Here is a 12934-nt window from a genome sequence, read left to right as displayed (position 1 = left end):
TGGGGCAGGAGGTGAGGAGGGAGAAGACCCAGCCCGGGCCCTGCACACAGCAGGTGCTCACTTAAGCAGCCGCATTTCTCATCCACGTGTCACTCCTGCCCAAGGCCTGGGAAGGCACCTGAACCTCCTGATCGGGGTCTCCTCGGCCTTCTTCCTGCTGCTTGGCCTTGGCCTCCTCTTCCTCCTCCTTCAGCAGCGACATCACCGCCATGGCACAGGCAGGAAGGCGGGTGAGTAGGCCAAGGGTGACGTGGGCCTCAGGAGGAGGTGGCCGAGGGTGGGCTCAGGGCTTAGCCCAGGGAAAGCAGGCAGGTAGGCGCAGGTTAGTTTAGGTCAGCTTAGAAACACTTGTGTGGAATCCTAGATCCAAAATCCAGAACAGGATACACTCCATCGCTGTGTCCTAGGGCTTCCAGGTGATTTTAAGCCTTTCCATCTAGCCTGTCTTCAGTCCCTTCCTCCCCTGCAGGGTCTGTGGGGTGGGGGGTCCGAAGCCCAGGCTGAGGCTCTGTCTGTCTCACACAGCACAGGGACAGGCTGACTCCTACCATCCTGCAGGGGCCACAGAATCAGCACCCGAGACCAGTGTCCTGCACAAGAGGTGATTCCCGCCTGAGGACCCAGACCCCTCCTACCTGCCCAGCCTCCTGGCCACCTGACACCCCTTGTCTCCCCAGCTCCAGCCCAGCTGTTGCAGCCCAGGAGGAGCACCCCTGTGAGGAGCACCCCTCTGAGTGGGCGAGGGGCCTGGGCGGGGGGTGTCCGGGACTGGGAGGGGCTGAGGGGACGCACCCCCTCACTGTGCACCTGGGACCTCAGCGCCCCTGCCTGGCTCTGTGTCCCCATGTGGGACAGTGCAGGGACCTGTGGGACTGAGAAACCCCAGGGGCTCCGGCCAGGAGACCCCCGTGTTCTGTCCCCACAGATGCTGATGTGAAGAGCAGGCAGCCTGAGGACAGGGTGGAGCTGGACAGTCAGGTGAGCGGCTCCGGGTCCCTTGTGCCCTCAGCCTCTGGCTGGCTGGCAGCTGCTCTCTCTCCGGGTCTCAGGAGACTCATGAGGAATGAGCCACCGCGTGGTCCCCAGGCTCCCTGCACTCGCCCCTTCAGGGTGCACTGGAGCCCCCTCTTGCAGACACAACAGGGAGCAGGGCTCCCCCTCCCTGAGCTGCCTCGAGGGGGGCAGACAGGACATCAGTGGAGTGTCAGGAGTGCCAAGCGCTGCTGAGGACAGAGAGCAGAGAGAGGGATGGATGTGTGGGCTTGGGGGCTCTGATGAGATGAGCCCAGCATGAGGTTGGAGGACAGGGCCACACGCGTGGCTCATGGACCAGCACCCGCAGCTGAGGACATGCAGGTGCCGAGGTCCTGAGGCAGCAACACACTCCTCAGGAAGATGGAGCCGATGACAGGGCTCAGATTGTGGGGAGGAGAGGCTGGGGCTGCAGGAGGCGACATACTCTAACTTCAGTCTAAAGGATCACCTGACCACCACGTGGGAAAGTGGCTGGAGGAGGTGCAGGTGGAATGGTGGGGCTCTGTCTCTGTTTCAGTGTCTCCCGCTGCAGAACCCAGGTCATGGAGACCTCCAGGGAGCGAAGGATGCCCAGGGGGAGCTCTAGACCCTGGAGGGTGGGGTGCTCTCATCCCACCTGCCCCATAGAAATTTCTGGATGCAAAGGACACAGGACAGGATGGGCAGACAGATGTCAGGTGCCCTGTCTCCCAGCCCCCTGACTTCCCCAGCACCTAGCACGGCCTTCCCTCTCACTCCAGGTGACTGCATCTGAAGATGCCCAGGAAGTGACCTATGCCCAGCTGTGCAGCAGGGCGCTCAGACAAAGGACACCTGCACCTCCCCCTTCCCAGGAATGGGAGCCCCCAGCTGAGCCCAGTGTGTATGCTGCTCTGGCCACCCCTCACCATGAACTGTCCTGAAGGAGGCGGATTGATGACCCTCAGCCGGCTGTGTTACCTGACAGCCCTCCAGAGATTCCAGAAATTTCTGGGTCTCAGTTTTTTTATGTTTGAAAATAAAGCTACAGATTTCCCAATAATCAATGAGTGATATGAGAACCAAACCTAAGACAGAACCTTTTTTAAGTTCAGGTGTGGTGGTGCACACTTGTAATCCCAGTACTTGGGAGGCGGAGACAGGAGGATTGCTTGTTTTGGGTCAGTGTCGGCAAATTACTGAGGCCCCTACCACTTAGGGAGAGCCTGGTTCAAAATAAAAAGTAAAATAATGCTTACCAGGCATGGGGGCACATGCTTGTAATTCCAGCATTTGGGTAGCTGAGACAGGTCACTATGCACAGCTTAACAAAAATTTTTAAAAAGGGCTTGGGGTGGCACACACTTGTAATCCCAGCATTAGGGAGGCAGAGACTGGAGTATCATGGTTCGCAGACAGCCCCCGCTACTTAGTGACATCCTTCACAACTCAGTGAGACCCTTTTTCAAAAAAATAAATAAAAAGTTTAAAAAATAGTGCTGGGTATAGCTCGGAGGTGGAATGCCCCTGGGTTCCATCCCCAGTACTAAAAAAAACAAAACCAATAAATTATTTAAAAAAATTTTTTTTAATCAATGATCTAGGGGGTTTGATAGAGCAGGGCCACCCAAGGCACTAATCCCAGTGAGTTTAAGGCTGGGACTGAAAAATGGATAGCAAATTATTCCAAATGAAGGTTAACAAAAAGGAATAATAAGATTACTATTTCCTTGGAGTTCTTCCTCTAAAACTTGTATTCTTTGTTAAACAAATAAATTCAGGCTTTTTAAAATGATAATATTATATTATTTTTAAAAAATCAAGCCGGGCTTGGTGGCACACGCTTGTAATCCCAGCATTTAGGAAGCTGAGATGGGAGGAGGATGTCAGTTAGCAGCCAGCCTCAGCTACTTAGTGAGGCCCTTTGCAACTCAGTGAGACCCTGTTTCAAAATAAAGAATAAAAATAGGGCTGGGGGTGCAGCTCAGAGGTAGAATGAATGCCCCGGGGTTCCATCTCCAGTACCGCTAAATAAATAAATAAATTAATTAATTAATTTTAAAAAAAGGATGGGAGTGTAGCTCAGAAGTAAAATGTCCCTGGGGTCAATGTCCAGCACACGCCCAAACCCTCTGCAAAAAAAACAGAAATGATTAGGAAACACATCTTATAAAGCAGTGAACTAACTCTTCAATGTGGTGGACACCTGTAATCCCAGTGTTTGGGAGGCTGAGACAGGAGGATCACAGGTTCACGGCCAGCCTCAGCTCTTAACAAGAGTAAGGCTCTTAGCAATTTAAGAGTAAGGCCCTTAGCAATTTAGCCAGGCCCTATTTCCATATAAATAATAAAATAGGGCTGTGTGTGTAGCTCAGAGGTAGAATGCCCCTGGGTTCTATCCCCAGTAACACACATACAAATACACACAAACACACACCACACACACAGGAAAAAAGGAAGAGAGTGAACTAAACTGAGTATGGTGGCACACACCTATGATCCCAGTACTTGGGAGGCTGAGACAGGAGGATAGCGGATTTGAATCCAGCCTCAGCTACTTAGTGAGTCCCTTTACAACTGAGACTTTTTTTCAAAATAAAGGAAAAACCAGTTGTGGTAGAGCTCTGTTTGTAATCCCAGTACTTGGGAGGCTGAGACAGAAGGATTGTGCAGGTTCGAAGCCAGCCTCAGCTAGTGAGGCTCTCAGCAATGTAGTGAGACCCTGTTTTCAAAGAAATTATAAAATAGGCCTGGGAGTATAGCCCAGAGATAGAAAGCACCTGGTTCCATCTCCAGTACCACAAAAACAGAGAGAGAAAGAAAAGGGATGAGGGGGGAGAGAGAGGGAAGAAGGAAGGAAAGAAAGAAGGAAGGAAGGGGAAAAAATGGGGCTGGGGGTATAGCTCAGGGTTTGAATTCCCCTGAGTTTAATCTCAAATACTGCCAAAAATATTGAAACAATAAAATAAAATAAACAATAAAAAGGTCTCGGAGTGTAGGTTGGAAGTAGGATGCCCTTGGATTCAATCTGCAGTACCACACACAAATAAATAAACCACTGAATTAATGAGGAGGCTGAAACAAAAGAATCACAGGTGCAAGGCCAGCCTCAACAATTTAGCAAGACTCTACAACCTAGCAAGAACCTGTAGCTCAGACACAGAACACCCCTGGGTTCAATCCCCAATACCACACACACCACACACACACACACACACACACACTACACAAACCGGTGAAGTAAAATATGGTATCAGGAAGTTAAAAAATGGATAGCAAATTATTCCAAATGAAGGTTAACAGAAAGGAATAATAAGATAAACTACTGAAGAAAAAAGAACTTGTTACTTTTTTTTTTTTTTTTTTTTTTTTTTGGTGGTACTGGGGATGGATGGAACCTACGGGCATTCTACCTTCGAGGAGCTACACCCCCAGCCCTATTTTTTATTCTTTATTTTGAAACAGGGTCTCACTAAGTTGCAGAGGGCCTCCCTAAGTAGCTGAGGCTGGCTGTGAACCCAGATCCTCCTGTCTCAGCCTCCCAAATGCTGGGATTACAAGCACGTGCCACCATACCCAGCTTAGTACACATTTCAATACATGGGATAAGGTCATGGACAGCTAGGTGTGGTGGCACATGCCTTTAATCCCAGTACTTGAGAGACTCAGAAAGGAGGACCGCAGGTTCAAGGACAGCCTCAATAATGTATTGAGACTCAGCAACCTAGTGAGACCCTATTTAAAAAAAAAAAACAAAAACAAAACAGGCCTAGTGTAGTGGCACACTCCTGTAATCCTAGTACTTGGGAGGCTGAGATGGGAGGATCACAGGTTTAAAGACAGCCTCAGCAGTAGTGAGAATCTCATCAACCTAGCAAGATCTTGTTTCAAAATAAAAATTATTGCCCTGTGTACAATCTCCAGCACCACAAAAAAAATAATAAAGTAAAACAATTTTAAAAATAAAAAGGATCGGGGTATAGCTTAGAGATAGAGTGCCCCTGTGCTCGATCCCCAGTACCAAAAGAAACCCAAAGAGGCAATGGATAGCATGACAGATCCTGCAAATATTTTAAAAAGATAACAGAACACATGTACGGTTTTATGGCAACATATTAGAAAATATAGATAAAACAGCAAGTCCCCACATACACACTTACTAAGTGGACATGAAAATGAATAACAAACAAATCTGAATCTCCAGGCGTGATGACCCACAACTGTCATCCCAGTACCTGAAAGGCTGAGACAGGAGGATCACAAGTTCGAGACCAGTCTCAGGACTTAGTAAGACTACTTCAAAATAAAAAATAAAGTAAGGCTGGGGGTGTAACTCAGAGGTAGAATGCCCCTGGCTTCAATTCCAGTACAAAAAAAGAATCTGAATTATATCATACACTTTGAATTTGTAATTTAAAATGTTTCCCCAATGGAAAAAGCAGTTCAGGAAACTGCTGGTGATTTCTCCTAAACACTTATGCTATCATGGCAGATACAAATACTCCAAACTGGTCAGGCGTGGTGGCACATGCTTGTAATCTCAACATTCGGGAGGCTGAGACAGAAGTAACGTGGTTCAAGGACAGCCTCAGCGACTACTTAATGAGGCCCTTTGCAACTCAGTGAGACGCTGTTTCAAAATAGAGCTGGGGGTGTAGCTCAGAGGTAGAATTCCCCTGGGTTCCATCCCCAGTACAGCAAAAAAAAAAAAAAAACAAAAAAAAAACCTACAGACTTTTCTAGACTACGAAAAAAGAAGAAATAAGCCAGGCATGATGGTACATACATGCCTATAAATTCCAATAGTTGCAAGGTTAAAACAGAATATTGCTGGGCATGGTGGCACACACTTGTAATCCCCGCACTTGGGAGGAGACAGGAGGATCGCGCAGATTCGAAGCCAGCCGTGCTGGCTTAAGAGACCCTGTTTCCAAATAAAAATATAAAAAATAGGTCTGGGAGTATAGCCCGGAGGTAGAAGGGCTTCCAGGAACCCCAGTACCACAAAAAAACAAAACAAAACAACAACAACAACAAAAAAAACCAGGAATATCAAGCTGGGTGTGGTGGCGCACGCTTGTAATCCCAGCATTCGGGAGGCTGAGACTGGAGAATCGCGGTTCGCGGACAGCCTCAGCTACTTAGTGAGGCCCTCTGCAACTCAGTGAGACACGGTTTCAAAATAAAGAATAAAAAATAGGGCAGGGGGTGTAGCTCGGAGGTCAAATGCCTCTGGGTTCTATCTCCAGACTCACAAACAAACAAACAAAAAACCAGGAATATCATAGGTTCTGAGCCAGCCTCAGCAATTCAGCAAGGCTCGCAACAATTTAGCAAAAGCCTGTTTCCAAATAAAAAATACCATGAGGCCCAGCGTAATAGGTCATGCCTGTAGTCACAGGTTCAAGGCCAGCCTCAGCAACTTAGCAAGACTCTGTTTCCAAATAAAAATAATAAGGTTGAAGGTATAGCTCAGAGGTAGACTGCCTGAGTTCAATCCCCAGAACCATAAAAAGACAAAATAATGAAATTAAATGGAGCCAGGGTTGTAGCTTGGAGGTAGAATGCCTCTGGGTTCAATCGTTGGCACAAATAAGTAAATAGGGCTGCAGGTATAACTCAGAGGTCAACACCCCTGAGTTCAATGCCCAATACCCCCTACCCAACAAAATCCAATACACTTGATGGTGCACGAAACCCTGTGGACCTGACCCGGGATGCCCTGAGGGCGTCCAGTTCTCAGAGCAGCTCCAACTCTCTTGCTGAGGGTGCCCACCCACTTCATGCCCCCTATTCACCTGTCTCTACATTCCACAGTCCCACCTGGCTCCAGTACCCTCATGTGTGATGCCCATCTTTTTTTTTTTTTTTTTTTTTTTTTTTTTTTCTTTTCTGGTACTGAGGATGGAACCCAGGGGCATTCTACCTCTGAGCTCTACTGCAGCTCCTCTTTCTCTTCTTTATTTTTAAACAGGGTCTCACCAAGTTGCAGAGGGCCTTACAAGTTGCTGATGCTGGCTGTGAACCTGCAATCCTCCTGTCTCAGCCTCCCAAGTACTGGGATTACAAGCATGTGCCACCATGTCCAGGTACGCTCACCTTACTATCTTCTCTGATCGACTCCCCTACACTTGCCAGCTGAATCACTAGCTGTCTCAATCTTTGTCGCCACATCTGCCTGCTCCAGTCTGAGTCCAGGGAGGATCTGCCCACTTCACCTGTGCTCTGGGATTCCTGGCACTTGCACCTCACATGGGGACTGGTTGGGAGATGCTGTCTGGCTGACGGGAGAAGTCTACACTGCTTAAGTGTGGACAGAGGCATGCCCTGCCTCAGTCTCTAAATTAGCCTGCAATTGGGGCGCCCCAAAGGCCCAGTCCAATCCATCCACCATTGGATTTGGGTCCAGTGAGGGGGAGGGACCAGCCAGGCAGAGGATGAACTGGAGCTCAGATCTGAAAGGTCCCAGGGCCTGCTCTCTCCCTTGGACTGTCCCTTTTCCTGAGTGGGCAAATGACCAACCTACCTTCAACCCATAGCCCAGAGGTGTCTGTCTGGCCAGTCTCTGGGTGGGCATCACTCCTCTGCACTACTAGGGGCCATAGGAGGCGGTGCCAAGACACCCCCACCACACACACGTGCGCGCACACACACACACACACGCACGCACGTGCACGCTACCCTCCTGCCTCTGAGACTTGGAAGATAGAGCTGGGCCTCTCCCAGGTGAGCCCAGAGAACCCCAGTAACACAGGAGTCTCTGGAGGCAGGACCCTTGGGCCCCAGCTCTGATCCCAGAGCTCACAGGACCAGGCCAGGAAGAGAAAGGGTGTCATACACCCCTGAGGTACAGGAGGGGACTGTGTGCAGGCCCCCAAAAAAGCCAACTCAGTTTGGCTGAGGAACAAGCTCTCCTAGGAAGTTCCCCTTCAGGCTGTCAAAACAGACAAACCGGTGTCTCCATACCTGGTTCAACTCAGAGGTAGAATGCCCCCAAGTTCCATCTTCAGTATGAGAGGAAAAAAAAGATGGGCATCACACATGAGGGTCCTAGAGCCAGGTGGGACTGGGGAACAGAGACAGGTAAAGAGGAGGCATGAAGGGAATAGGCATCCTAAGCAAGGGAGTTGCGGAGAACTGTACCTTGTGACCATCTGATGTCAGGAATCTGACCTCTACCAACTGCATCCAGCCAATGTCTCTTGAGCCCTGGGCATCCTGGCCCCAAGGGGCTCTAGAGCCTAGGCCAGCTTCCCCTTGGAGCTCTGTGCGCTCATAGGCTGCAGAACTAAACAGGCATGCATAGCACAGCTGGTCCAAGCAGAGCAACCCTGGGTCTAGTGCTGTCAGGTAAGAAGCCATGTCCCTCCCCATATAGTATCCTCATAGGCAGGACTGTGGCCTCGGGGACTTCAAACCTCACAGCCTCCCTTCACATGATTCTCAGCCCACCCAGGAAACTTAGAAATTGCCAGGCATGGTGGCACACACTAGTAATATTAATAGCTGGGCATGGTGGCGCACCCTTGCAATCCCAGCATTTGGAAGAAAGACAGGAGGATCACAGTTCGTGGCCAACCTGAGCTACTTAGTGAGGTGTTCACAAGCTTCTGAACCAGCATGGCCCAAGCATGCCTCCCACTACAGAAGGCTGTGTCCAGGAGAAGACAACATACCAAGAAACACCAGTGCCAAAGTGTCGATCGTATTTTATTATCTGACTAGAAAATTAGACAATCCTCTAGCCTAGAAGGGGCATGTTTAATCCTCCTCCTCGTCATCGCCGGCTCCAGCCCCACCCTGGCCCTTCTTGGCGTTCTTCCTCTTCACACGGCCTGGGCGGCCACCGCCATAAGGAGAACGAAGGGAGAAGTCGATGTGCTTCTGAGAATCCAGGCGAACAATGAAGGACGGAATGTTCACCACCTGCTTGCGGACCCTGAAGGGAGGACAGGAGGTGAGGGGGCCGCAGAGAAACTAGCCCCAAACACAATGCCCTCTCTGCTCGTGCTTCACAGCTGCACTGTGGGTGTGCTGTAGGGCACTCCCAACCCTATAGAGACCAGACCTGTGACTAGACAGGCTCTGGGCCACCGGGTAACCCACACAAGTGCTACAACTGAGTTTCTTCTCCACTTTACAAAGGGGAGAGAAATCCAGGTGAAACCCCACATAAGACCACAAGGTGTCAGCATACGTATGAACCCAACTGCCTTAAATATTTTAAATTCTGCCTGGCACTAAAGCTTCAGTTTCATTGTCCTGAAGACTAGCTCTACAGAACCATTTCAGACAAACACCGAGTGAAGCTCCTGCTCCTGAGTCACAGGGCTGGTGAGGGCCAAGGCAGAAACTCGGGACTGCTCACTGTACAGCTTCCCCAAATGGCACCCACTTTCCAGAAGGGACAGATGGCACTCAGATCTAAGTTCCCACTCTCCCTCTGGTCTTTGCACCATCTGCCACCTCAGTCAGCTGGACTCCCACAGCCCTAACACTTGAGCATCAGACCTTGGACTGAATACACCAACGCAACAATGACTAAGCAGAGGAATGCAGTGATACTGACAAGGGTCTGGACCTCATAAAACCAGAGAGGCTACTGACCCGCCACACCAGCATAGCCCAGCCTTCATCCTCTAGGGGCACCATGAGCTGTTACCTGTCCAGCTGCCCACATGCCTGGCAGAGGCCTTCGCAAGGTGTACGGCTCAAGCCGCAGTGACCCTTGCGCTGGGATTATGGGGGGATGAGGTTACTCCCATGTCCCCCCACGAGCTGTCTGCAGTGGGTGAATCCATGCCCTCAAGATAAGCTCACACCTTTGTCAGCTCCAAGGGCTGCACAGGAAATAGGGACAGCAGACTTAGTGAGGGCAGCCATCAGAGGGGATGAGGAAAGACTCCCTTCCCAGCAGCAGTGGTACCTGATATGGCGCTGACGGATGAGCACACGGGCATGGTGAATGGACTTTGCCAGGCCCAGCTTGAACACCTGAGTCTGCAGGCGCCTCTCCAAGAAATCCTCAATCTTCAGGCCCAGGATGTAATCCAGCTTCATCTTGCCCTCGTCCAGCACGCCAATGCGGACAAGTCGCCGCAGTAGGGCATTGCCTGGGGAGACAGGAGTAAGATCCACTCAGGGTTGTTACCCCAGACTCCTTAGGTTCAAAGCCTGGCTCCACCTCTTGGCGGCTCCATGTTGTGGTGGTGAAATAAGATAGGATGTAAGGGCTACAGCTGACAGGGTATGGAAATCAACATACCAGCTGCTGTGCGCTTACAATTCTCAAAACAAGTGGGACGTGGGTTCAAGGATGGCCTCAGCAAGTAATGAAATTCTCAACCCAGCAAGAACTTATTTCAAAAATAAAAATAAGAACTGGAGATACAGCCTGGAGGTAGAATGCCTCTGGGTTCAATCCCCAGTACCACCACCAAAAACAAACCCAATCTGTTCTCCTTAAAAAGGCCTTGGGTTTGAACACCAGCATAGCAATAAAAAAAGGCACTCATACTTTCCCAGGGTCCTAACACTGCTAAACATCAATAGTACTTGTGGAGACAGAATTGCACAGGTTCATAGCCAGCCTCAGCTACTTAATGAGGCTCTCAGCAACTTAGTGAGACCTGTTTCCAAATAAAATATAAAATAGGTCTGGGAGTATATCCCGGAGGTAGAAAAGCCCCTGGGTTCTACCCCCAGTACCCACCCACACACACACAAAGTCAAGTAGGGCATGTTGGTGCGTGCTTGTAATCCCAGTAATATGGGAGGCTGAGACAGGAGGACTACAGGTTTGCAACCAGCCTCAGGTACTTAAGTGAAGCCCTGTTGCAAAATAAAAGTAAAAAATAGGCCTGGGGGTGTGGCTCAGAGTTAGAATGCCCTGGGGCTCAATCCCCAGTACTGGAGAAAAAAAAAAGAAAAAGCTACCAAGCTAGGAATGGTAAGTACACACTTGTAATCCCAGGACTTCAGAGGCTGAGACAAGAGGACCACAGGCTAGCGATCAGCCTTAGAATCTAGGTGAAACCCAGTTTCAACATAAAAAAGGGCTGGAGATGCACCCTGCAGGTAGAATGCCATGGGTTCAATCGCCAGTACAACCCCCCCAAAAAAGAAAAAAAGAAAATGTAAATAAAAAGCCAGGCATGGTGACAAAGGCTTGTTATCCCATTACTTGGGAGGCTGAGACAGGATTGCAGATTCGTAGCCAGCCTCAGCCAATTAGTGAGAACTTGTTTTAAGATAGATAAACAGGCTGGAGGTGTAGCTCAGAGGTAAAGCCTGAGTTCTATTACCAGTACTATAATGAAAGTAAATAAAAAGCTGGGTATTTTGGTGCTTACCAACATACCCAGCTTAAAAGTTAGTACCTTAGTGGTATGAAAATATGGAAGAGGGATATTACTAAGTGTCTTAGTTTCTAATCTGGAAAAATGGGTAAAACTCAGAGCCTTCTCACTAAAGCCACACACCTTAGTGAGAAAAATCAAGACAGGGCTGAACCGGAGGTAACAAAGCCGGGGACAGGAACACCTGCAGGGCAATGATCAGGCTGCTCCTTTCTGTCTCTGGATAAACATTTCTACACACTACAAAGTGCTGAGGATTCAGTCACCCTTGGCAATTTTCACTTCTACCTAAAAAACCCAAAAGCATCTGCAAGCTCACTTCTGATTTTCATTCTGCATTCAGAAAAACCCTCCCTACCTAAAACTCTACAACCAACTCATGTTCCCCCACCAGGATGCAGGAGACATTACCACCCAGTTCTTGACAGGGGGATTCCCTGGAGCTTTCGTGAGCTTCTCAAATGGGTTTATTACCTGACAAATAGACTTAATAGAACTTAATGAAACCTTGTTAGCAAATAAAAAATAGTAATGGAAGTATAGCTCAAAGGTAAAATAACTGTGTGTCCATTCCCAAGATAAGAGCAAACATCCAGGTACCCAAGGAAGCTAAGCCTTCTCATTTCCATTCCCTCCTGTTTTTCACTCTATCATAATTATGTGCAATCAAGACAAAAGCAATCTCTCCACTACCCTGCGAGTCAGAAGCTGCACACCTATAAATCTAGCTACTGGGGAGGCTGGAGTAGAATGATTGCACATTCAAGGACTACCTGAGCAACTCAAAGAAAGGACTGAGGAAGCCGGGTATGGTAGCGCACACTTGTAATCCCAGCTTTTGGAAGGCTAAGACAGGATGATCGGGGTTGGCAGACAGCCTCAACTACTTAGTGAGGCCCTTTACAACTTAGTGAGAGCCGGTTTCAAAATAAAGAATAAAAAATAGGCTGAGGGTGTAGCTCAGAGATAAAATCCTCTTGCATTCCATCCCCAGTACTGAAAAAAGGACTGGGGAATGTTGTGCAGTTATATGGAACTTGCCTAACATGTACAAGGCCCTGGGTCTAGCCCCAGCAGGAACTTCTAAGATCAGCTAAATTAAAAATCTGAATCAGCCAAAGGTGGGGCTTTCCCAGTGCCCTTGGGGGGCGCAGTAGACCACTGGGCTTAGCCTGGAGACCTTGGGTTCAGTCCCCAACATCAGGAAGTAAAAAGAATAACTACAAAAATCAAACGATGCTTCCATACCTCTCACCAAAATAAAGCCTAAATCCTTAGCGGCCCTACACCGATTCCTTTGCAGTGGATTCATTACCTTCGAACAAACGACGTGGGTCCTTTTCGTCCAGCGTCAGCAGCTCCCGAGCCGCCTTACGGATCTTGGCCAGGGTAAATTTAACCCTCCAGACCTCACGTTTGTTCCGGAGACCATACTCGCCTGCACATGGGTGGAAGGAAGGGGTTGAGACAGCGAAGACGATAGACTAGTAACACCGATCCTTTGTAAAGGAGACGCATTAGTACCCAACCAGAAAGACCACGCGGACGGCCTCATTCACGTGCTAACTTTTCACTCACCTATC

General features: G+C 49.1%; 1 protein-coding gene across 2 annotated transcripts in view; it reads right to left on the bottom strand.

The window, feature by feature from the left end:
• Window positions 1-8685: 8685 nt before the first annotated feature.
• RPS9 (ribosomal protein S9) overlaps window positions 8686-12934 on the bottom strand; it is a 4622-nt gene continuing 373 nt past the window's right edge. For both annotated transcript variants that reach the window (XM_080704276.1, XM_080704277.1), the window contains exons 2-5: window positions 12930-12934; window positions 12667-12789; window positions 9920-10106; window positions 8686-8932 (exon numbers count right to left, since the gene is read on the bottom strand). The exon at window positions 12930-12934 is cut by the window's right edge and continues 117 nt beyond it. In XM_080704276.1, coding sequence (XP_080560402.1) covers window positions 8755-8932; window positions 9920-10106; window positions 12667-12789; window positions 12930-12934 — 493 coding nt within the window. In that variant the 3' untranslated portion in view covers window positions 8686-8754. The remainder of the gene's footprint in view (window positions 8933-9919; window positions 10107-12666; window positions 12790-12929) is intronic.

Source organism: Muscardinus avellanarius (assembly GCF_963383645.1).
Source record: "Muscardinus avellanarius genome assembly, chromosome: 10".
Classification (NCBI taxonomy): domain Eukaryota; kingdom Metazoa; phylum Chordata; class Mammalia; order Rodentia; family Gliridae; genus Muscardinus; species Muscardinus avellanarius.
The sequence above is the reverse complement of the archived record's forward strand: the minus strand, read 5'-3'. Positions and strand labels throughout refer to the sequence as shown.